The sequence below is a fragment of the Myotis lucifugus genome, unplaced genomic scaffold (assembly GCF_000147115.1).
Source record: "Myotis lucifugus unplaced genomic scaffold, Myoluc2.0 scaffold_325, whole genome shotgun sequence".
NCBI classification, from domain to species: domain Eukaryota; kingdom Metazoa; phylum Chordata; class Mammalia; order Chiroptera; family Vespertilionidae; genus Myotis; species Myotis lucifugus.
Window position 1 is genome coordinate 222,695 of NW_005871373.1, and position 23,327 is coordinate 246,021.

The 23,327-nt window shown below is 49.0% G+C and overlaps 1 protein-coding gene across 34 annotated transcripts in view; it reads right to left on the reverse strand.

The window, feature by feature from the left end:
- Positions 1-23,327, reverse strand: part of MAP4K4 (mitogen-activated protein kinase kinase kinase kinase 4) — a 185,128-nt gene that overhangs the window by 39,479 nt on the left and 122,322 nt on the right. For 33 of the 34 annotated variants that reach the window (XR_001350611.2, XM_014466135.2, XM_014466129.2 and 30 more), the window contains exons 5-11: positions 18,947-19,037; positions 17,407-17,537; positions 14,952-15,006; positions 13,522-13,600; positions 9,948-10,123; positions 8,660-8,732; positions 7,120-7,330 (exon numbers count right to left, since the gene is read on the reverse strand). Coding sequence is in view for 33 of the 34 variants with exons in the window: in XM_014466135.2 (XP_014321621.1) it covers positions 7,120-7,330; positions 8,660-8,732; positions 9,948-10,123; positions 13,522-13,600; positions 14,952-15,006; positions 17,407-17,537; positions 18,947-19,037 (816 nt within the window). In the remaining variant the exon portion in view is untranslated. Of the gene's footprint in view, positions 1-7,119; positions 7,331-8,659; positions 8,733-9,947; positions 10,124-13,521; positions 13,601-14,951; positions 15,007-17,406; positions 17,538-18,946; positions 19,038-23,327 lie in introns of those variants that run through there. The other variant, XM_023764261.1, reaches the window with a different exon arrangement.

Below are 23,327 nucleotides of genomic sequence, written 5' to 3' on the forward strand. Positions count from 1 at the left end.
TGGCCTTCTCCCAAAGAACATCCATCACCGTCCCTGGTGTGCATCCCATGCTCCAATCTAGTCTTGGGACAATTTCTGGTCAAGTGAAAAACCACATTCAAGGCTGAGCCATGTACGAGTAACTTTTCATGTAGTTTTTTGAGGCGTTATTAATTGCCTTTTGTTTGTTTGACTTTCTACAGACCCATCATATCACAAAATCATCTGTAAAGTCTCTTGCACTACCATAAAGTTCCTCTTTTTAATAAATGTTTTTATTGATTTTGAGAGACAGAGGAAGGGAGAGAGAGAGAGAGAAACATTGTTCGGCTGCCTCCTACGGGGATTAAGCCTGCAAACGGGCATGTCAAACTGGTGACCTCTCGGTGCATGAGGCAAAGCTCAACTGAGTCACACCAGCCAGGGCAAAACTCCTTCAATAAGGTCAAATAAATCAAGTATTTTTCTTTATTCTTAGAGATTAACCCTCTCACAGCCCTCTCTTCCATGCCACTCTGGACTGATTGTGCTCCGGCATCCTGTACTTGTCCAGCAATTTCCCAGAAACCCCCTGGACTCTCCCATGTGTGATCCCATTTCCTGGAGCCCTCCTCAGCCTCTTTATTTGCTGGAACATGTTTTCCCATAACTTCTCGAGGAATAAGATTTAGGGACTTTGAATGTCGCAATGAAAAATTTACTCTGGAATCTTTCCTGTTCAAGACTTTTCTCAGGGTCTGCAATCTGGCTGTCCACTCACACCTTGGACAGTGAGAAGCAAACAGTGAGGGCTGCAGACAGCACCGGCAACCTCAGCATCAGAGTAGCTAACTGCGAGCAGCTCGGTCATCTCGCTGGGGCCTGGTGTCCCTTGGGCTGGCCAGCATCTCTGGAGAGCAGTCTGCACGATTCTGAAAATGCTCCACTGTCTTGGGGCGAGAGAGGTGCAGGAGAGGAGGTGGCTGCCAGTGCGGCACGTGAGGTGTGCACCCCGCGGCCACACAGCCTGCTCAGACCTCACTCGCTCGCTCTCAGCCTCTCCCTCCACAGCTGTGCGGGTCCCTCTGTTCCCAGTTCCCAGTCCCCGTTGCTCACTTTTCCGGGCGAACACACCTGCTCCTGCAGAGGGAGCGTAGCGGCCAGGCTGCAGGCATGGGGAGTGTAACTGGCCCACATGTCACCTCCCACCTTTTACTCTCCCAGGATCTGCAGTGTTAGCGTCTGGTCTTCACTAACTAACACAACTGGATTTCCTTTCCTGGTCTCGTCTTTATTGTTTATACCATTTTTGCTTTTCCAGTCAGTAAGCTTCAAGCTGTTTGTGTTCAACTTTTCCAAAGTCAATAATTAGATTATGTAATTAATTAAAATAATTAAAAATTATTCTAGTGAACGCACATCATAAAATAGCAGTGACCAAACATCTCACAAATGGGGACACGCTAACTGGTGATTCACTGTGAAATGAAAGCCCCGAAGGCTTTCTTCTTGGTTCCTTGGAGAACTGTCCGCTGGGTCCCTGTAGAAGCACACGCCGCAAGGCAGCGAGCACCCACAGGCAGCGCGAGCAGGTTCTACCCGGTAGTGAGTATCGCAGTAAGTACTTTTCTGACGTGTAAGTCTCACCCTCACATGCGGCACCTGACATCCAAGGTGAAAATTGTTGTCTGTATCTCCAACATTTAGCACTTCAGTAAGCAAAGACTAAAGAATCCATTCATATCTCTAGGTCCTACAAATCCAACCAAACCTGAAGTCACCTTTTCAAGATCACCTGGTGGGTACACAAAGGCTTGGACAATGACCGTCACATCTGCAGAGTGCCTCCCGGTATACACAGCACCCCCGTATGCCCGGGACAGTCTATCGGGTACCTTAAAGGGCTTTAAAGTGGCTCTGAACTCCAATGAGAAACCCCTAGACCTAAGGCCCATTTAAGGATGGGCAAAGATTTCACGAGCAAGCCCTTTCTTTCCAGAGACACACCTAGGACTCCACATGGTTCACCCCTTTGGGAAATATCTATTAAGTACCATGGGTACACAAAGATGAGTCAGACACAGCCCCTTCTCCACCGAGGCTTGCAGGTAAGATAAGTAATGTACTTTTTAAAAATCCACAGGACAACGTGCAAAGTGGTAAGTTTCCCAGGACCAGCCCACTAAGCAGGGCCTGGTTGGGCGGCTGCGGCAAAGGCCGTGCACAAGCAGTCCCGACACCTCTCCCACATTACGTTCTAGTACTGGAAACTGTAAAAATCACCAGTCAGAATAGGCCCTCAACTGGGGGAGGGGGTAATTAAAAGTTAAAGAAAACCTTTAGTAAGTACCTTCTTATACATGATTAATGTGAGAGCTGTCCTCTTGCAAGAAAATAACCAAAAATAAAACATCCAATAAGCAACAGCCTCCCATCCCAGATAACCTTATGCTGAGATTTCAAATAACAAAATCCAGGGGAATCTAAGAAACATGCCTTTTCAGGTCCACCTGCTGAGAATAATAAACAACATAATGCTTCGAAGCAAACTGCGGTCATTATTGTTTTCTTAAGTAATTCTTTAGAAACAAATCGAACAAACTGAGAAACTGCGTGATGCTGTGAAACTGCATAATTAAATCTCTAAAATTATGAAGAGATTTCCTTACTACTTAAATTTTTCCAAGCGTGCCTGAGTCAATATGCTTTGATGATCGTAAGTTCCCTTTCTTGTTTGGTATTTAAAAAGCAATGCTTTGACCTCACATTTTGAAGACTTTTCTAACTATGTGCACTGGTAACAGTGAGGCCCACTTAAATACACAGCACTGGGCTCCCGGCTGCAGCAGAACCAGACTCTGCTCCGGAGTCCACCACTTCCAAGAACTCCGTGGTCACGGGGCCGGGCACAGGTGCCACCAGACCTGGGCTTTTCCAAGTGGGGCCTCTGACAAAGCCACTCTTCCCGTCTTTAGGCAACAAGTAGCGTTTGCCATGTGAAACTAACTCTTACAAAATGTAACTGTCAACATGGCCGAACACTAGACTTAAGAACTCACAGGTGTCCTAAGACCAGAGAGCTGCGCTGTGCAGGCGGTCACCCGGCCGCCGCCGCGAGCAACGCCTTCGAGCAGAGGGGAGGAATGGCTATCTCACCAGCACACACAGGAACACTGTTGGGGCGACGTTCACCCGCCTTCCAAGATCGCAGAGCCAAGACACACAGCAAACGCATCACAGTTTATTAACTGTTTTCTTAGAAACTTACATGTTTTCCTGTGTTTCCTTTTAGCTTTAGTACTAATCCCATGTCACATACAGTTTCCTCTTGTCTTCCTTTGTTTTTCATTTCTTCCATTTCCACCCCCTCTCTAAGATGTTAGTCACTGGAATTTGTGGAATGACAGAGACGAAGTGTCCCTGGGTGGAAGGAAAGGCACAGCACAGACACCCTGCCTCCAGGGGCAAGCAGCTCCCAAGTCACAGAGTGGCGATGGCACCTCTGCGCTCGACGCTGGAAAGGGAAGGTCATAGAGACAGGAAGGCATTTTTAAACACCTGCAGAAATGCTCTGAGGCAGGCAGGTCCTGGACATCCCACCAGCAGTGTTTGCTCAAGAACAGAAAGGGGGCCCTAGGGGTGGCTCAGTGGTAGAGCTTCGGCTCGCTCACCGAATGGTCAAGGGTTTGATTCCTGGTCAAGGGCGTGTTGTAGGTTCCCTGCCCTGATGGGATTTGTGCGGGAGGCAACCAATGTCTCTCACATCCATGTTTCTTCTCTTTCCCCCTCCCTCCCTTTCATTCTAAAAATCAACAGGGAAAATATCTTCAGGTTAGGAGAGAGAGACGAAAGGAAGGGAGGTGGGGAGGAAGGGAGGGAAAGACAGAATAGAAAGGAAGAATAGAAAGAAAGAACAGAAAGGGGAACAAGTAGCAGGGAAAGGCTGCGCTGCTCAGCGTGGTCTTGACCGGATGCAACAGCGACTCCTGAGGTCTAGGAGCACACGCCGGGGCAGGGCAGGGCTGGAAGACAGGGAATTGAGCTTTTCCCACATTTTTGGTTTATTTTTTAAGAAAAGGATAAGTTCTTACGTCAGAGGAAAAGTGTGATTTTGACTCCTATTTATACTGAAAAAGGTCATTTATACTCAGTAAGGAGCAGCATGTGGCCCTGCGGCACGGCACCGTGGACTCCTTTCTAGAAGGAAAGAGGCAGCACAGCAAACCAGACACACTGTCTTGCTTTCACTAGTGATGCACAGCTCGCCGGAGGTCAGAATGAAGAAGGAGAGAGTAGGAGACAGGAGCCCTATCCAAGTACATCGATTAAGGCAGTGACTTTGACCTGGACTACCGACAGGCTTTTCTCAAAGAGAAACTTCTGTCTACAATTCTGTATTAAACTTAGACAAAGAATGAGAAAATAGCTCGGTTCATGTGGCTCGGTGGTTGAGCGTTGCTCTGTGCACAAGAGGTCACAGTTCAATTCCTGGTCAGGGCACATGCCTGGGTTGCAGGCTCCATCCCAAGTGGGGGGCATGCAGGAGGCAGCTGATCAATGTTTCTATTGCTCCCTTCCTCCCTCTCTGTAAAAATCAATAATAATAATTTAAAAAAAACATTAAAAACAAAAGAGAAAACATACTTATCAAATACCCGGATGTCATGGGAATAAGGAGGAAGAATTTAGGTATCGAATCAAGATTCAATAAAAACAAGACCACAAACCATTAGGGTAAAATGACAATACTATGAAATAGTCTTCATTTTTGCTCTAAAAACAAGTGAGAATAGAACGGGAGAAAAATCTAGCCCACGAACCATTTTTATGGGGGAAAAAAGCTAGAGACCAAGTTCTGTCTGAGCCCAGGCTGGGAGGATGTATGTCGCTGTGAAATGTAAGGTGTGGCAGGGAACTTTGTGCAGAGGAGATCTGCAGCCCACGGCTTCGACCCCAGTGACACACGCAGTGAGCCGAGCAGCCCTGTGCCAGGAGGGAGCCGGCCGGGCTCTGAGGCACGAGCGGGAATCATGGGGAAACCCATACTAATGCGCTCATGCCCTCAGCTCCCATCCTCCTGGGACAGCCAAAAGCAACAGAGAAAATGGAAAACATAAACAAAAACCGCACTTTCAGCAAAACTGAAAGACGGGAACATATCTTTAAGGACTTCTCAGACCCTCAGTTCACAAAGGCGCCAGGGAGAGGAGGCTGGGACCTCGGAGGGGAAGAGGGCGGCAGCAGCACTTTCCGGAGCCCCGGAGGGGGAGGGAGTGTGTGTGGGCAGAGCAGGAATGCTCACCTGCCGGGGGTCAGGAACAGGGGGGCTGGCAGAAGCCCTCACCCCCACCCACATCATGGGCCTGACCTTGTGGCCATTTCAAAGAAAGGACAGCTGCACTGTGTTCCCATAATCTCAGCTTTTGGGCCTTTTTATTTTCCGGCACTCACAGGTAGAAAGTTATTCCCTTCAGTTTTAATTGTCACTTGTCTTATGAGTGAGCCGATCACCTTTATCTACTTTGTCTGTTAATAACAAAAGACATCCCTAGTCCGCAAACAGTTCTGATTGAACCTTGAATGCTAATTCAGGGCGACAAACCACTGATGGCTCAAATATTCCCAATGGCTTCACTCCCCAGGCCAACACAAGAGCCCGCGCACCAGGAGCCCACACTCGCCTGTGTCCCTATGCAGTTCCCTCTTTCCCGACTCTGAGTGTGAACGTTTACTGAGGAGCTGACACTAAAGGCGCCATGACATTAGCAGTGAGCACTAAGTTCTCCTTGAGCAGAAGTCCCTGCGTAGGTCCTGCTCCTTGCGGAGGCTGCAGGAAGCGGGACCCAGCACCGCTCGGCCAGCTGCAGCTCCCGGGCCTGTGCCACAAACCAGCTCTGGCTGAGCTGCCTTCGCACTTAAGTTATAAACCACCCAACCCACCTGTTTCTTGTGCTAAAGGGAAGGACAGCCCACAGTCAGAAAGGACAGTGAACAGCTGCAGGTTCCAGGTCAACAACCAGAAAGAGCCTCAGAACCCAAGCATCCCCACAGTCCTGTGCTCAACATGCGCCTCGTAGCCTCGGATCCACTGCATCCCTTTCAAAGAGCATTGAGGACAGCTTTAAAAATACCCCCGAGAGCAAATACACCGCCAAGAGCGTCCCGCGAACAGTGTCCCTCCTGCAGAGGGAGGCTTTGTCTGAGGTTCTCTTCCACACACTCTGGATGAACTTCACAGTCTCTCGGGCAGACAGGCACAGATTTCCTAAGGCTGGGGTGAATTTAAAGTCTGCAGAATTCAGGTTAAAAACACAGAAAACGAAACAAAGTCTTCCCCTACAAAATGTATTCTGAAGTAATTTGGGTAACAGCGTGTGTTGTTATTTTATTTATAGAGCAAAGCCCAGTATTGATATTATATCTATATATGTTTTGCATTCTTTTTCTGGAGTGATAGAGGTAAAACAGTAAGTATGTAAATAAAGTGGACAGAAATATTATGAATGAGAAACCTGGAGCTGTGAAATATAAAATAAAACCAGTTAGGAAAATAAAATCAAAACCCACTTTTGAACCCCAAGTGAAATATAGGAAAACAATGTTTCTGTGAATTAAAAATGAAATAGCTGTAACCACATTACCAACGTTAACGGTGTCCCTGAGGTAAATGAGCAGGTGGTACAAAATGTATTTCCCACCACAGGACATGGCCAATCGCATGCTTACAGCCAGGTTACAGAACAGCGCTTGCATGGCACACAGCATGATTCTTTTCTTCATTCCTTACCTTCAATGTACCTGAAGTTAAGGCATTTGCAGAAAAGTTTTCATATGAAAAACTCAGAGGTTTCAGAAAAAATATGTACATGCAAACTTGAACCCAGAGGCCAAGAGAGAGAAGAAATCAGGTGGAGCCTGAGCCGAACCCCAGGGAGCGGCTTCTCAGAGCCAGTGCGAGCCACCGCACGCCCGGCCGGCACCGTGTGAGGAGCAGCAGGGCAGGCCCCTGGCGTTTTCACGAGGAACGTGAAGGCCTGCATCCCGTGGCGGCAGAGCTTGGCCAGGCTGCAGCCTCGGGAGCTGCAGACAATGCCCTGTGAGTGTCTAGCGACCAATGTGAATAAAGAAAGAGAAAGCAACTTGGACATGTCCTTTCTCTACCTCTTCCAGCCGCCGCCGCTGTTCCTTCTGCTGCTCAATCCGTTTCTGCCTCTCGGCCAGCAGCTGCCTTTTATACTCCTCCTGCTCCCGCAGCTGCTGCTCCTGAAGCAGCTGTTGTCTCCGAAGAGCCTCAGAGCGCTCCTTGTTCTCCTGCTGCAGCCGCAGGAAATCGCGACGCAGAGTGGACTCCCCAGGCACGTTCACAATGGAGCTGCGGGAGGAAGGGGTGCTCAGGTGGCCGCTGCCTCTGAGAAGCAGCTCCAGCTCCTGTCGCCGTAACCCGCCTTCCAACAAGTCCACGGCAGTAACCACACGTACAACTCAGTAGTACTTACCTGCTTTCATGCATCTCATAAACATCTTAAAACTCTGGCCTGGGTACATCTCCCTTAGGACTCTCACATAACTCAACTCTAAAATTAAAAGCTGGGAGCATCCCTGTCTGACCACCTTACTTCCCATCAGTGACAGTCACGTCATGCTCTGGTCTGCTGGGCAAGAAATACCACGTAACCTTCAGCACCTTCATTTGCGTCATCTGTACACGAGTCTCACCGGGTGTTCCCTCGAACCTCCTGTGGGTCCGGGGTCAGCTGCGGAGCCCCAGGGAGTCCCAGACGTTAAGCACTGACCGAGCAGCACCCTTCCTAGCTGGTCTTCCACCTTCCACTCCCAAACACTGGAGTAACATGGCAAAGGAATCTGCTTCCACAGCCTCTTTCATTAGATGCTGCTCCTACCCCAAAACAACTGCATTGCTCATGGCATCAATTCAAATTACTCTAAAAGTTTTAGTCTCAAATGGATTCAAGTCTCTGTATGAAGAAAAGGACATTACGAAGTTTTTTCAACAAATTCTCCTATTTCCTGCTATGCTCTCGTCAAGCTGCCAGCTGTACACACGGGTGCCCTCAGGCCCTTCACCCTCCTACCGGCCTTGTTCCGTTGGTTAGCTAGTATGTGTAGCTACAGCATCAGCCAGGCAAGACCAGTACTACAATTTTAAACTCCTCTATCTTTTGACTAATTAGTTTCCTCGAGGTCCATACAACCAACTCTTCATCCTTCTGCTTCCCTGTACATTGGGAGGCAGAGAGGACCATGGGCTACGAAATGGGTCAGGACAGAGTATACCTAATAAAGGAAATGGAATGCTGCTCACCACATTTGTGGGAGCAAAACAAAAAAAAACGTTTTGGGTATAAGTGCAGTTTCTCCATGGCGGCCCTCCCGGCCGAGCGGACTGTGTGCGTGCAGGGCCTCTTGCCTGGGGTGCCAGCTGCAGGCTCCCTTCCTCAGGACCTCACATAGCCCACACATTCCCTAAGGACTGGGGCGGGGGGTGGGGAGGAGCAATGCAATCTTGGTAAAGGATCAGTGGGAAAGAGCTAGAGGGGGACATGCTTATAGAAATGTTTCAAAAAATAGAGAAGAATGGAGGCTACTAAGGCCCTTCCAGAGTCAGGTGAGATCCTGCCCGCTATGGAGAAGGGCGTCCTCTGAGAGCCCGCGTCGCTCTGTGGACCAGCGGCTGGCATACCTCGGCTCTCCTTCCTGCTCGGGCACCTCCTCCTCTTCCTCCTCACTGCCGCTGTACTCGTATTCCGTTTCATCTGTTCAGAAAAGACGAACGGGACTGTTCACAAATCATGACACGTGCACACACAGGCAAGTCTCCAGGAGCGTGTGAACAACACGTTCTTGGTGAAAACAGCGATGTGTACAGAGCGTGGGGGAGGAGGCACGTGACCGCACCTTCCACAGGGAGGGCTGCTCCTTGGCCGTACTCCCCCCACGAGAGCAGATCTGTGCATCCAAGACACCCCCACAGGATGTCCGCCGAGGGAGCAGGGCCAGGACAGGCCCAGAGCCCTGGACACAGAAGAAAAATGGCCCAAGAGTGTCAGAAAATTCAGAAAATCCACGCTGATGCCGAATTTCAAAAAAAGGAGATTTCACTGCCCAAACTAAGGCGGGGGCAGGGATAGGCTGGAGGGGGTCAATGTGGGGAGAAAGGGGACATATGTAATACTTTCGACAATAAAGATTTAAGATGTGTGTGTGTATACATGTATATGTACATAATAAAATGTTTATTGTTAGTGCTCGGGGATCCCCCTCGGGGATCCCCCTAAAGTGCAGCAGAGTCTGCTGGGGGCAGAAAGGGAAGCAGGAAGTAGATACTAATGGCAGAAAAAACAAAATCAATGTTCCCACAGTTATAAAGGTGGAATCATGGAGAAATTGATGAAACAATACAGCAGAGGGAGACAAAATTGGCTCTCCTTAGACCAGACTAAGTTTCAACACGAATAACTTATTTTCACTTCCATAGGTTCTATGCCATTTCCCCAAAAGCAACAGTCCATTTGGTTGGACCCTGACCTGAATGTCAGTACCTGGCTTTCAGTGAGCAATTTCCCTCGACGGAGCAATCCAAACCAGGAAGGTTGAAGAAATTTATAAACAAAGTCTCTTCACAAAAAATACATTTCTAACTTTTTTCCAGAGACATACATTTAAAACCAGTTTCCTGGTAAGAAAAATGCAGACTGAGAACTGAAATGGGTTACGCCTACGTCACATGCAGCTGCAGGTCCGTCTGCATACACATCCACAAGGTCACCCGGCCACACACACTCACGGCACTGCCTCTTGGAGGCTGGGCGAGCCGAACGCTGGCATGGCGAGGCCTGCAGGCCCTGGGCCCGCCGCAGCTGCTGGACCTGGCTCTTCGCGGGCCTGCGGGCAGAGCCCAGCGGGCAGGAGCAACCTATCTAGTTGGCAAAATATATATGTTTAAGATGAAATAAAAACAGGTCTAATACCTTTCTCTCCTCTCTTCTTCCTGGTCCGGTCTATGTGATCCTTCAGCTGGATTCTAACTTGCCTCTCATTTGGCTGGTCCCTTATGAAAGGATGTTTCAAGAGCTGCTCTGTGGAGGGCCGCTGCATGTAGTTCTTCACCAGGCACCCTTCTATAAAACTAAAAAATTTCTTTGACCTGTAAGAGAAAGTAAAAAAGATCATCAAATGTCTACCACAAAGAGCAACCCTCCCAAAGATCAGTGACGTATCAGCTGAGGGCAGAGACGAGCCCCAGGACACCAAGGCGCCCTGGGAACGCACAGCCATGGCGGGGGGAGACACCCGGGGCTCAGGCCCGGGACCAGGAGCAGACGTCCCCCGTCCAGGGGCTGGACCAGATCCCTGGCAATAAGCACAGACCTCCTCATGCAGAGCTGATCTAAAGTAACTGGGTTTGAATTTCATGTTGCTCATTATTAACCACTTAGTTGGGGGGGGGGGGGGGGGCAGGGGAGGGTTTGCTAAAACGAAGGTAGGTGGAGGATGGATGTCTGGAACCTGGAAGACAAGGACAATACAGAAACAAAAGAGAAGGAGCCGAGTAAGTGACCAGAGGCGGGGGCCCTTGAACCTATTAACGCAGTGGTTCTCAACCTTCTGGCCCTTTAAATACAGTTCCTCATGTTGTGACCCAACCATAAAATTATTTTCGTTGCTACTTCATAACTGTAATGTTGCTACTGTTATGAATCGTCATGTAAATATCTGATATGCAGGATAGTCTTAGGCGACCCCTTGTGAAAGGGTCGTTCAACCGCCAAAGGGGTCGCAACCCACAGGTTGAGGACTGCTGTGTTAACGTGACATTCCAATCCCAGTCTCAATAGGATCGTCATTCGCTCTTTATGCTAATGTACAGCTTTGGAAACAATGGTTTGAAGGGGTAAGTAACTCTGTCACCAACATTTCTCAGACCAGCCACTTGGGTTTTTGCTGAGAGAGGCCTAGCTCATGCTGACCCCCAGCCTGAGTCATGGCCCAGACACTCGACCTTCACACCTTCTGAGACTTGGCCCGGCATCACCTCCTGGGTTAGCCTCCCCTGCAGCCCCCCACGTGCCCAGCAAGAAGCCCTTCTTCGGGGCATCTGCACTGAAGGAACTGCGCCATGGCCCTGCTCCCCGCCGGCGGGAAAGGCACGGCGCTGACACGGGCTCCTAGTCTCCATCTGTCAGCATGCCCGGCACCGAGGATGGCAGGCCACAGTAAGTACACAATAAATTTTTGTTGAATGAATGAGTTATTCAGTTTAAAAAATGTAAATTAGAAAATTAGTTCAATTCTTTCCCATTACTTCACTGCTTTTAAGAATCACTTCTATTGTCCTATATTTCCATTCAAACTTACTAGTTTTTTTTTCAATTCAACAAATATTTATGGATCGACAACTGACACTGGTTTATGCTCGGCTCTATGAGAAGTGCGCACAGGAAATACAGTGGAGGTGTGTGTGCACGTGTCATCACAGGGAAGAGGGGTGGGTGCTCAGTGGGTCGGACAGCATAGAGCAGGACCTCTGGTATCCAAGTTACGTGAGAAAAGCCATCATTCCAGAGAGAAGGGAATGGCGTGAACCCAGGAAGAGAACCGTGACGAATGATGAATCCTTTCCTAGTGCTGGTATGAAACATAGAAAAGAACAGAAAAATAGGCTGGGGTCCGCTAAGAGAGGGCCCGAGGCAGGAGGCTGCTGCTTCATCCAGTGGGGCGCGAGGAGCAGGGAGGGTCCTAGCCGCTGGGGAGGAGCGCCCTGACACCGTAACTCGAAAACCCCACGCCCACAGGTCACCTGGGGGCTTCATTAAAATACACAAACCTGGATCACTCCTCAGACCTAACGAACCAGGGATTTTGAGGTTGGAGCCCTCAACTAAAAGATGCCAAAGATTCCAAAGTCATACCATGTCCACGGATAAACATGTGGGAATCGATGGTCTACAGTCAATCCTTTAAAATCGACTAGTACATTCTGCTGGCAGAGTTCGTGATCACCTTTTGGGAGCCACTTCTCCCTACACAGAAGAACTTACACGTAGTGGAAAGACAGCAACCCTGAAGGAAGGAGCCTTATGTCTGTCGCCATCTTGTTGCTTTGGAAAACGTGGGTAAATTGGAGCAGTGGCTGAACAGGCATCTAATCAAGTTTAGGGGGACGTTTGGGCAAGAACTCTCAGGGAGAATTTGTCGTCATCCACATCTGTCCCTTTGCATCACTGTGTTATGCACATAGTAGTGGTTGACCCCAAACTGAGGAATGACAAGCCCTGTAAACTGTGAGGCACCCTGAAGACGGAGCTACATTCTCCTTAATAAAATCTGACAGAGAAAAGGAAAGGGAGAAGTGACAGCGCCTAGTGCAGCACAAGCCAGATGTGTGTGAGCCGGCCCCTTCCTCCTTGACCTCCACGAGAGGCACTGGTCTCCCTCAGCTGGCCACCCACGGAGGTCTGTTATCACGTCTGAGTACAGGGGACCATTGGGGCTAGAGTCTTCACAAGTATATGGCCTTAAACACTTTTCTACAAACTAGCGCCCCAGTTTTCTGGAGTTGAATGTGGTTCAAGACAGTATATAAAGAATAGAAAAATACTGCCTGCAAACAAAAGGTGGGGCAGGGGTGGTGAAATGTGCTGGGGGAAGGGACAGTGAGGGGCAGGAAAGAAACAGGAGTGAAAACACATGTGCATGGACACAGCCAGACAGGAAACGGAAGCCACAGAACATCAGATGAGCAACCAAGAAGAAAAGAGCAGACAGGAACAGCGAAAGACCAAATCCAGAATAAAAGACTTAACCCTGAGGTCTTCTGCGTATTTCAGAATTAGAGTCAAGAACCTAAGAGGACAACACTAATTGGGAAATAGTTCCAGAAAGGAACAAACCAATTAGCCGAGCACAGTGGGACGGACAGCGCAAAGGGGACTGAGCGAGAGGGCTCACACTTCAGGCGGGAGCGAGCGGGCAACGTGCTCAGACAACAAGCGTGCGCTCCCTCGGCGACATTAACATGGCACCACACCAGCAGCCCACACCGCGGTCACACAGCTCTCAGAAAGGGCATGCCGCTCTCCAAGAATACACATTTTCTTTAGCAAATAAATGAGCTCCAGGGAGAATCTGGGATGAAGAAAGACGCCTGACGTCCATGTTTTGCAACGATAACAGTAAATGGCACCGTTAATGCTAACATCCCATTTCACCTGAGGAACTGTAAGTCCATTCAGCTTTGCTTTTTACTGCAAAAATGTTCAGAAATATATCAAACTTAGAAGTGTGTTGAAATATTAAAATGGGACGTTTTTCTTAACCGTGTTACAGTGTTTCATATGGCCACTTGTCACTATTTCTTAACACAAAGAGAATCTATCGAGGAAAATAAACAGAACAAAAAGATCCATGTAACTGGTGTCTGGGGCACTGGCGCTGGCTCTTTTGGGATTAGAATGGCCAGAACTTTGCCTTGGAGTAAAACTAAAAAGGAACAATTTTTCTTAAAAGAAAAGAACAACAACAACAAAACCATTTGTAGCTTACCATTTTTTTGACTTCAGCCGGGGAGGAGGGTTTCTGGGAATGAGAAACAGTGCTCTCATTGGATGCATGTCACAGAGAGCTGGGGAGAGGAGACGGTCGTGTCAGTATGGCACTTATTTGACTCATTCTTGAACTCTAGGGCTCACTCAAACACCAGACGCTCGGGCCCGTCCTCTGATCTGCTTTCTTGTGTCAAGCAGGCCGGACTTGTAGCTATGAGCCCTAGGGCAAACCCTGAATTCCCCATTTAAACACAGCAAAATATAAGGAGGACCAGCACAAGAAGAATATACAATTTCAAAAAGACACTGAAAAGTTTTCATGAATCAAAGATAAATATTGATTCAAAGTGTTCAAAGACTCAATAGCTTAAGTTCCTAAATCATCTACAAGCTGACAATGGAAATAAGTTTAATTCTTTGGATTGCTGTGGGAGTATCAGACGCTGCTCGTGAAGGCTCACAGGCCAGCCCTCCAGAGAGGCCGCCCGCTCAGGGACACGCTGGTGCGACATGACCCGGCACGCCTGTTAGGTCAAAGGGAATTGTTTAAGTCTGTGAAGTTACTGTTTGCACTCCTACCACTCGCCCAGTGAAGGCCCGTTAGGTACCCAATTCTATGCACAAGGGCCATGGGCACTTTCGTGTGTTATTTACCTTCATGAGACTCTTACAAGGCAGCTGGGAAATGGGGGCCAAAAAAAGACAACGCCAACCCCACTGAGAAAGGAACTGAGGCAGGGCCAGGCCATGCCAGTCACTCAGGAGGAAACACGAGGGACACATGGTGTTCACAACAGATACCCATTTCTGTACTGCAAACTAATCCTTAGTTGTTGGCAATTTTTTTCATTCATTCAACAAAAATTTACTCAGCAACAACCAGTTACCAGACAGTTATGCGTTCTTTGTGTATACTTTTTTATTAGGGGAACCAGCAGAAAATGCTATTTTTTCCTGTTCTCTGCAATTCTACCACATCCCTGATCAAAAATCAGTTAAATGAAATTGTCACTGATTTAATCCAAAGCAGAAGTTCATAGGTAATACAAAATGCTACTCTACAGATAAAAAGTCTTGCCTCTAGTTGTAAAGTCAACACACACACAATACTTAAGCTCCCTGTGTTAGGACGAGTTTCACTGAATATAGAAAAATCACTGCCTGTCACCTGAGGCCACTCACCGGAGTCTCAGGCCCGTATCTGAGCCCACCTCCAGTAAAGGACAGAGGAGCCTACGGAGCTCACCCACATCTCCAAAAGGAACAGTGGGTCCCACTGGCTCCTCTCAACCTAAAGCTTCACTGCGCTCAGGGCCCTTCATCGAGGGCCCCCCCAGGAATGGCTCTATCCATGAAACTGTTCTTTGTGAGACTCAGAGCTAGGTGTACGTTTCAGGTAACAACTGGGCTACAGAGAACGCTACTTACGGGGAGCACCTTCTGCCATCTCGATGGCGGTGATGCCACAGGACCAAAGGTCGCTCTGCAAAACAGAACAGCACGTCATGCGCAGCATAGCAGACACGAGGCCCCCAGCTAACACGGCTGTTTACTCACACAAATGGGACAAATGCATTTTCTGGTGTATAAACGGAAAAACTCTCAAGAAGTTAAAAGCACACACACAATTGTGATAATACCTTTCAAATAAGTAAGATAAAGATGAAAGTGGCCGAGACCGGTTTGGCTCCATGGATAGAGCGTCGGCCTGCGGACTGAAAGGTCCCGGGTTCGATTCCGGTCAAGGGCATGTACCTGGGTTGCGGGCACATCTCCCGGTGGGAGATGTGCAGGAGGCAGCTGATCGATGTTTCTCTCTCATCGATGTTTCTAACTCTCTATCTCTCTCCCTTCCTCTCTGTAAAAAATCAATAAAATATATTTTAAAAAAAAAGATTTAATTATAAAAAAAAAAAAAAAAGATGAAAGTGATTTGTTCATTAGAACCACTCATGTCTACGAGGGAGTGGAGGTGGTGCCTGGGCAAGCACCCCCCCCCGGCCCGCGCCTGCTCTTCTGCCCAGTGTTTCATTCTCTCTATGAGCATTAGATCGTTTAGATCCCTGGCCCTAATATATGCCTCCTTTTACGTTTACCAGTGAACGGCCGGAGGGTTCTGTGTGAGGCCCTGCCCTGCGGAGGAAACACTGTGGCCACTGTGAGAGTCACCCCCCAGGCCCCGCCCGCCCTGCCTACTCCTAAGGAGTGAGCACTAAAGTCAAGGGCTTTCTGTGCATGGAATCTTTTCTTAGTTTTAGAAGCTGAATTTTAACTTTGTTCTCCACGAGGACAAGTATTTTCATCTGTTTCATTCACCTCTGTGTCCCTGGAATTGTGACTGGCATGTGGTAGGCACTCCATAAACAATGGATGATGAATGAATAAAGGTTCATCAGCCAATTTCTCAAAATCCAAATAAGGCTTTTACAGTAATTAACGAAGGATTGCTATCATTAGCATTCTTTTGTTTATATGCTCTCATAACATGGGAATCACTAAAGTTGTTCAGTTTCATGGTTTTACTGTAATTACTTAGAGTGCAAACACGTATGTTTGATCAGAGGACTAAGGAGAGGCCCACACAGCTCTCCTTGGTTCCATGGAGGTTTCCGTACTGCAGGGAGCAAGGGAGGGTGCAGCACCTGGACCTGGGACCACCTCCGCAGCAGGCCCATGCCCAGTGTGGCGGAGCCAACCACTTCTCCTCCAAGCCAACCTTGCTAATCCAGGTGATCAGCTGGGTCTAACTACGGGTTTTGTCTTTAAAAATTATTTTTAATTTACTTATGTATGAAAATACTGGAAAATGTTTGCAAATTTTGCAGGTTCAGAATGATGTATTAAAGAGTGAAAAGTCATAGAATCTATAATCTATTTGAAAATACTTCAGCAAATAAAAAAATAAAATGCATATTCCTCTACACCATAAGCTTAAATTAAATTTTGTTAATTGGGTATTTATAATAAACGAATTCATGCACGGGCAGGGTCCCTCAGCCTGGCCAGCGATTGGGACTGATTGGAGCCGGCCGGGGGGAGTGACCGTGGGAGGTTGGCTGTAGGAGCGCACTGACCACCAAGGGGCAGTTCCTGTGCTGAGCATCTGCCCCCTGGTGGTCAGTGTGCGTCATAGCAACTGGTCAACTGGTCGTTCATAATGGTTGCACAGGCCTTTTTATATATAGATACTGTGGAAATGGACAGTGTTACGACGTGAACTCATTTCTGAATGTTATTAAACAGGTACATGAACCACTCCGACTTGTTAGATAAGGCCAGGGGACTTTTTAAAAACTTGTTTGGGTTAATATATTCAACCCAAGTCTGAGGGTCAAATGTGGTTCTCCGTCAGGATCAGGACATGCACGGCTGAGCCACGTGCCTGGAGGCACTGCAGTCATGCAAATACACTGTGACCTGATAAAAGGCGGAGCTCTGTCACAGGATCTGCCCAGTGGCCCAGGCTGCCCTGGAGGCAGTTTGTTCCTTAGTAAGAAGACCGGTGATGGTGCAGAATGGACACGAGAAGGCAGCATCTCCAGTGGTTCTCAACCTTCCCAATGCCGCGACCCTTTAATACAGTTCCTCATGTTGTGGTGACCCCCAACCATAAAATTATTTTCATTGCTACTTCATAACTGTAATTTTGCTACTGTTATGAATCGTAATGTAAATATCTGATATGCTATATGTGTTTTCCGATGGTCGCGACCCACAGGTTGAGAACCACTGAAACGCTGTGCTGACAGTGCTACACCCGCACAGGGGCCCAGGCACCCTCCCCGAGGGAGCAGGCAGGATGAGGGTGGGCGGTGCGTCAGCAGGGCCTGTCCCTCAAGGAACGGCAGGGACCCAGTGAGCCAAGCGAGCAGGTGCCTCTTACTCTGTAGTCATAGGTGGCATCCGGGTTCTCGTCGCAGGCGATGACCTCAGGCGCCATCCAGTAGGGGGTGCCTATGAAGGTGTTTCTCCTCCCCACAGTCCTGTCCAACTGAGCACTCACTCCGAAATCAACTGGAAGAGGAGAAAGCGAGAAAATGTGAAACACAACTAACAAACAAGACCACGAGAACTCGGAGGCGGTGTCTTCAGAGCAAACTGAGCAGGAACATGTCACCGACATGCAGCCTCCTCCGGTCATCACACGACGAGCAGCCTTTCCAGAGGGAGCCAGCAGCCCTCTTCCTGCCCGGAAGCTGCCAGGCCTGGTCGCCTCCGAGCCGAGATCACTCCCAGGGTACAGGTTCCACTCCTGCCTGCGGATCAGCCTGAGGAGCCACCTGGCCAGCTCTTGGCGTGCACATTCCTCTGAGACAGGCTCGTCGGCCAGGGGACGGTCAGCAAGTGACCACTGAGGGATGCACAGGCCACACCGCGGGTGCACAGGGAACACACGGCTTGTGTAGTCGGGAGGGAGCCGTGCCAGTGCCTCCATCTGAGCTGGGAGGGATCCCAATTAGGCAGACTATTCCTCCACAGATGGCCAGTAATTGCAGGCACTTCGCAAGAGCAATGATGAGATCTTACTTTTCAGTACTAGCTGCGGCACCTACAACTTTTTAAAGGTGGACTAGATCCTTATAAGCATAGTTTTCATGATGACTTAGTGGAAGAAAACAAGGTTAAACCTGTTTAAATCTGACAGGAGTATTATATGAAAGTGGGTGCGAGTGAGTTGAGATCCAGGCAAGGGAAACCGGAAACCCAGAGAGCCACCGGAACAGAGAACCACCACAAACCATGTCCAGGAAGACACCATGGGCTCCACTCCCATTATGCACATGTTACCGAGCACCTACCACATTCAAGGCACCGTGCCAGGTGCTGCCTAAGAACATTCCGGCAAATAAATCAATCCTGGTCGCTGTACCCCCAGAACTTATATTCTCATAAAGGAGTCAGAATTATAAGTAAATAAATAGCTTAATAATTATGAATTGTGATCATTATTATGGAGGAAACAAGGCAGCAGGACCCGACACAGATCAGAGGGTCAGCGAAGGCCAATGAGGATGAAGAAAACACTGCAGCTTCGACCCAGGGAACAGTCTGTGCGAAGGCCCTGAGGCAAGTCCCAAGGAAATAAGTTGGTCACTGAGGAAGAAGAGTGAGGTCCTCACAGAAGGAGGCTAGCAGTAGCAGGGCCATGGCTGTTTATGAGCCATGACAGGAAATGTGGCTTTTATTCAAAGTTAAATAGAAAGTTATTAGTGATCTTGAAGCAGGAAAATGACATGATCTGACTTAGACTCTAGTCTGTCTGCTACACAGAGAATGGTGGTGGGGGGACATGATGGAAGGGTGGAGCCAGGCTAAGCAATAACCTGTTACAGAGCGCAGACATAGACAGTGCAGGCACAGGCTGAACGCTGGCTAATGCCAAAGGGCAGGGGGTGCTGCTGGCTGCGCCCTCCGTCACGTACCGAGCTTCACCTCTGCGTTCTCGGTCAGCAGCACGTTCTGGCCCTTGATGTCCCGGTGAATCACATGATGGATGTGAAGATGCGCCAGGCCCTGAGTAGGAAGACAGACTGAACTTTAGTCGCTATCTCTGTAAGTCAGTCACCAAGACACAGCCTTCCTGAGAAGGGCGTGTGCGGGCCACAGGCTTTGCGGACCATGGCTAGAACATACAATTCACTCTCCGGCGCTTCCCGGGAGACGTTGCTCACAGCACTCCACAGGCAGAGCACATGCCCACCCTCCGCTCCGGTGGGCTAGGTCCCTGTGGTAGCGTCACCACGTTCCAGCTGCCCCGAGACACGCTGTGGATGACTGTGCTCGCGCGGCTACAGTCTGTGCTATTTGTGCACCGCCGGTGCCTTTCCCACACTGTGCACCCATCTTTCAGGGGGTGACCCCGAGGTATGTTTGAACTAGACACATCCCGGGGAAAGCAAAGGTGAGTTGGGTTCCCCAGCACACAGCCCATCATCCCACCTCTACCCCAAATGCAAAATAGTTCGGCCATCAAAAGAGCTTTGTGTTCAGCGGTTCTCAACCTGTGGGTCACAACCTCTTTGGCGGTCAACGACCCTTTCACAGGGGTCGCCTAAGACCATCTACATGTCAGATATTTACATTACGATTCATAACAGTAGCAACATTACAGTTATGAAGTAGCCACGAAAATAATTTTATGGTTGGGTCACAACATGAGGAACTGTATTTAAAGGGCCAGAAGGTTGAGAACCATTGTGTTAGAGCAGGGGTGGGCAAACTTTTTGACTCGAGGGCCACAATGGGTTCTTAAACTGGACCGGAGGGCCGGAACAAGAGCATGGATGGAGTGTTTGTGTGAACTAATATAAATTCAAAGTAAACATCATTACATAAAAGGGTACGGTCTGTTTTTTTTTTTTAGTTTTATTCATTTCAAACGGGCCGGATCCGGCCCGCGGGCCATAGTTTGCCCACGGCTGTGTTAGAGTATGTGTTTCCCAGAGAGAGAAATCTCCTGGCATATAGTGCTTTTTGATGACCTTGTATCTGGAAGGAAGCCCGAGAGCAGTCTCTTCTGAGGGGGGGGAGCAAGAACACAACTACATTTTGCATCCAAATATGGTCTAAAGATAAAATGCCCCATTCTCTCACTCCTTTACTTGCCCCATCTTTAGCTCGAGAAGCAAAATTGAGAGCCTGCCTCCTTCCGATACAAGCAGCCTACTCACTGGGAAAGGGCTAGTTCCGAGGGGTGGACTGAAGAGAAGGGTTTGACTTTCCTGTTCCATTGCTTGTGGGTTTTATTGTTATCATGACTTTGAAGGCTGTGAAGTAAATGAGACAGCTGCTCTAGAACACTTGTTTCTCAAGCACAGGGCTGCCCACGGCCTCCACCAGCCACGTGTGAAGCCGTGTGTGTGGGGGGGGAGGGGGGGTGTGTGTGCAGGGTTAGCCACGGGCACTGGCAGGGGGGAGAGGTACTAACACATGAGCCACCACAGGGCCAGTTAGGAAGAAAGCCCTCCTCTCAGTGTGAAACAACTGTGAGCAGCAAAGGAAGAGGCAAAAAACACGTAGCTTCCCTAATTCTTTGCTATCTCCTACTGGTACTACTTCTGTTCATCGTTTATTCTATAATTTGCACAAACCCCTTCTTACACTTTTATAGCATCATCTGAGCAACAAACACAAGTACCCAAGTGTCCTCAGACAAACGTGGCCTGGGTATTCTTATTCCTAACGAGCAACATACATAGGCGTGTCTCCTGTGCTGTATACGGCCAAGGGTGGCCACTGGGTACCGACGCCGCTGGTCACCAGTGCCACCCCGAGCCAGGACGGCTCTGAACAGCGAACACATTTTTCCTGTATGGCGTGCCCGGGAGGGACGACACGTGTATGTTTCGCTGCTCCCATGTCAAAAACCAAGCTGCAACGTTTCTTTCTCAGCAGAGACAGATGACAGATCCCAATACACACAAGTAAACATTCCAGACAATGAATCGGTTTCAAGGCTGGGGAGCAGTCTCTGCAACTATCTCACTGCTGGACAGGGAACAAGGAGCGGTAGAAGGCCGGCCTTCAGCACTGGCTGCGAAAGGCTCTAAGTGCCTCTCCGTAAAAACGCCCGTTTCCACCTAGATCAGTGGTCGGCAAACTGCGGCTCGCGAGCCACATGCGGCTCTTTGGCCCCTTGAGTGTGGCCACGAAGTTTCAATCGCACTGTACGTGCGCGCCCGCATGTGGTATTTTGTGGAAGAGCCACACTCAAGGGGCCGCCGTTTGCCGACCACTGACCTAGATGCACGTGACTGCCGTGCAGACTGAACGCGAAGTGCTGGGATGTCGGTAAACCTTCTGGTCTCAAGAGGTCCAGTGGGCCGCCAGGAGCTTTCTACACACTCCAGACACCTTCTGAGGGACCTCACCGCAGCAGCGTCCGAACCAACCCCCACTGAGGAGCGAGAGCAGGTCCCGCCCTCCGCACATTCTCCAGGGCCCCCACGCCTCTGCGGGGGCGCGGCCTTCCTTTCCCAGGAGAGCTCACCTCCCTGTCTACAGCCCTCTCCTTACCAGAACGACTCCTAGCAATTCCTTCATGATAAATACACACCTGCTTCGGTGTCTGCTTCTGAATCCCAGAGGCTGGTGTGTTTAAGTTCATTCAGACTTTTGTCACAGGAAAGACAAGTCACGCGCTCACTGGGGAACACACTTCTGCATCTCAACATGATGTCCATCCACCTCAAACACCCGGGCTAGCAGTACATGCTTAGTGCACACACCAGGTAAACAACGTATGCCTGTGCACATAAAAGCACGGAACCGCCCTAGCTGGTTTGACTCAGTGGATAAAGCATCGGCCTGTGGACTGAAGGGTCCTGGGTTCGATTCCGGTCAAGGGTACATGCCCGGGTTGTGGGCTCGATCCCTAGTAAGGAGCATGCAGGAGGCAGCCAATCAATGATTCTCTCTCATCATTGATGTTTCTCTCTCTCCTTCTCCCTTCCTCTCTGAAATCAATTTTAAAAAAATTGTTCCAGCTTTGGCCTTGCAAGCTCTTTGGGAAAAAAAATAAAAAAGCATGAAACTGCCTGTGATGAAATGTGTTTAAAACACATTTATTTGATGGCTCAGACATTTACAATGAAACCTAGTTCTCTGCTTGAGAAATCCTACACCGGAATTACATGTAGGAAGGATGTGTGTGTGTGCTTCTAAGAGAGTAAGGACAACTAATATTAAATGAGCATTAGCTGTGTATGCACGTGTCACGTTAAATGACTCTGATACATTGACATTAATTCTCCTGATGAAGGCACTCCCTTTACAGGCTTGGTACCTGTATCCACAGGTGAGAAAGGCAGTCCTGAAAGCCGAGTGACGCTGCCAAGGGTGCACAAAAGGTAAGCAGCAGGGCAGGGCTCACAACCAGGCCTGATGGACTCCAGCAGCCACAGCCTTAGCCAGGGCCCTCCTGTCCACCAGGCTGTTTCCTTACAGCTGACCGCACACCCGTGCACCCTGCACTCCATCTCAGCGGGCAGGCGCACGCCTTCCCCACCTCACACCCTGCTCCCCGTGGTAGCCTCAGACAAGAACCCTGATGCTTTAATAATAAAATTTGAATGTGACTATAAATAGATGGTTCTCCCACTTCATCCACACAACTAGTTTTCTTAAGGGAATTTCCTATTGTCAAGGGCTGTGCAAAATCTACACAGGTCCTCGGGTTACGTCAGACTCAATGTACGTTGTTTCGTGGTTACGTTGTTTTGTGGTTATGTCGCCATCTCCCATTTATAAAAAATAAAGTTCCGTCATTTCGACGTATGTACATATGTGCTTTATGTTGTTTATTATTTATTTACCACAAGTAAAGGTCAGGAATTGTTATCTTTCTTTTAATTTTTTTTTACTGTTTCACTTCATTACTGCTGTGCATGTGCTCCATGTGAGTGACATAGGTGCTTATGTAGGTGGGTTCCGACTTAACGACGAAAATTGCGTTATGTTGCGCTGTAGGAACGGATCTCTGACATAACCCGAGGACCTACTATATAAAAGCCTAAGCGACCGGCCGGTAGCTATGACGTGCACTGACCACCAGGGAGCAGATGCTCAATGCAGGATCGGAAACCATAGGCATGGAAACATGGAACAGACTAATGGATCTCAGAGGGAAGGAGGGATTTGTGCACCAGTGGGGTCCCTCGGCCTGGCCTGCGGGGATCGGGCCGAAGCTGGCTCTCCAACATCCTCCAAGGGGTCCCGGATTGCGAGAGGGCGCAGGCCAGGCTGAGGGACCCCACTGGAGCACGAATCCGTGCAATGGGCTTTAAAATATCTAAATAAAAAGAA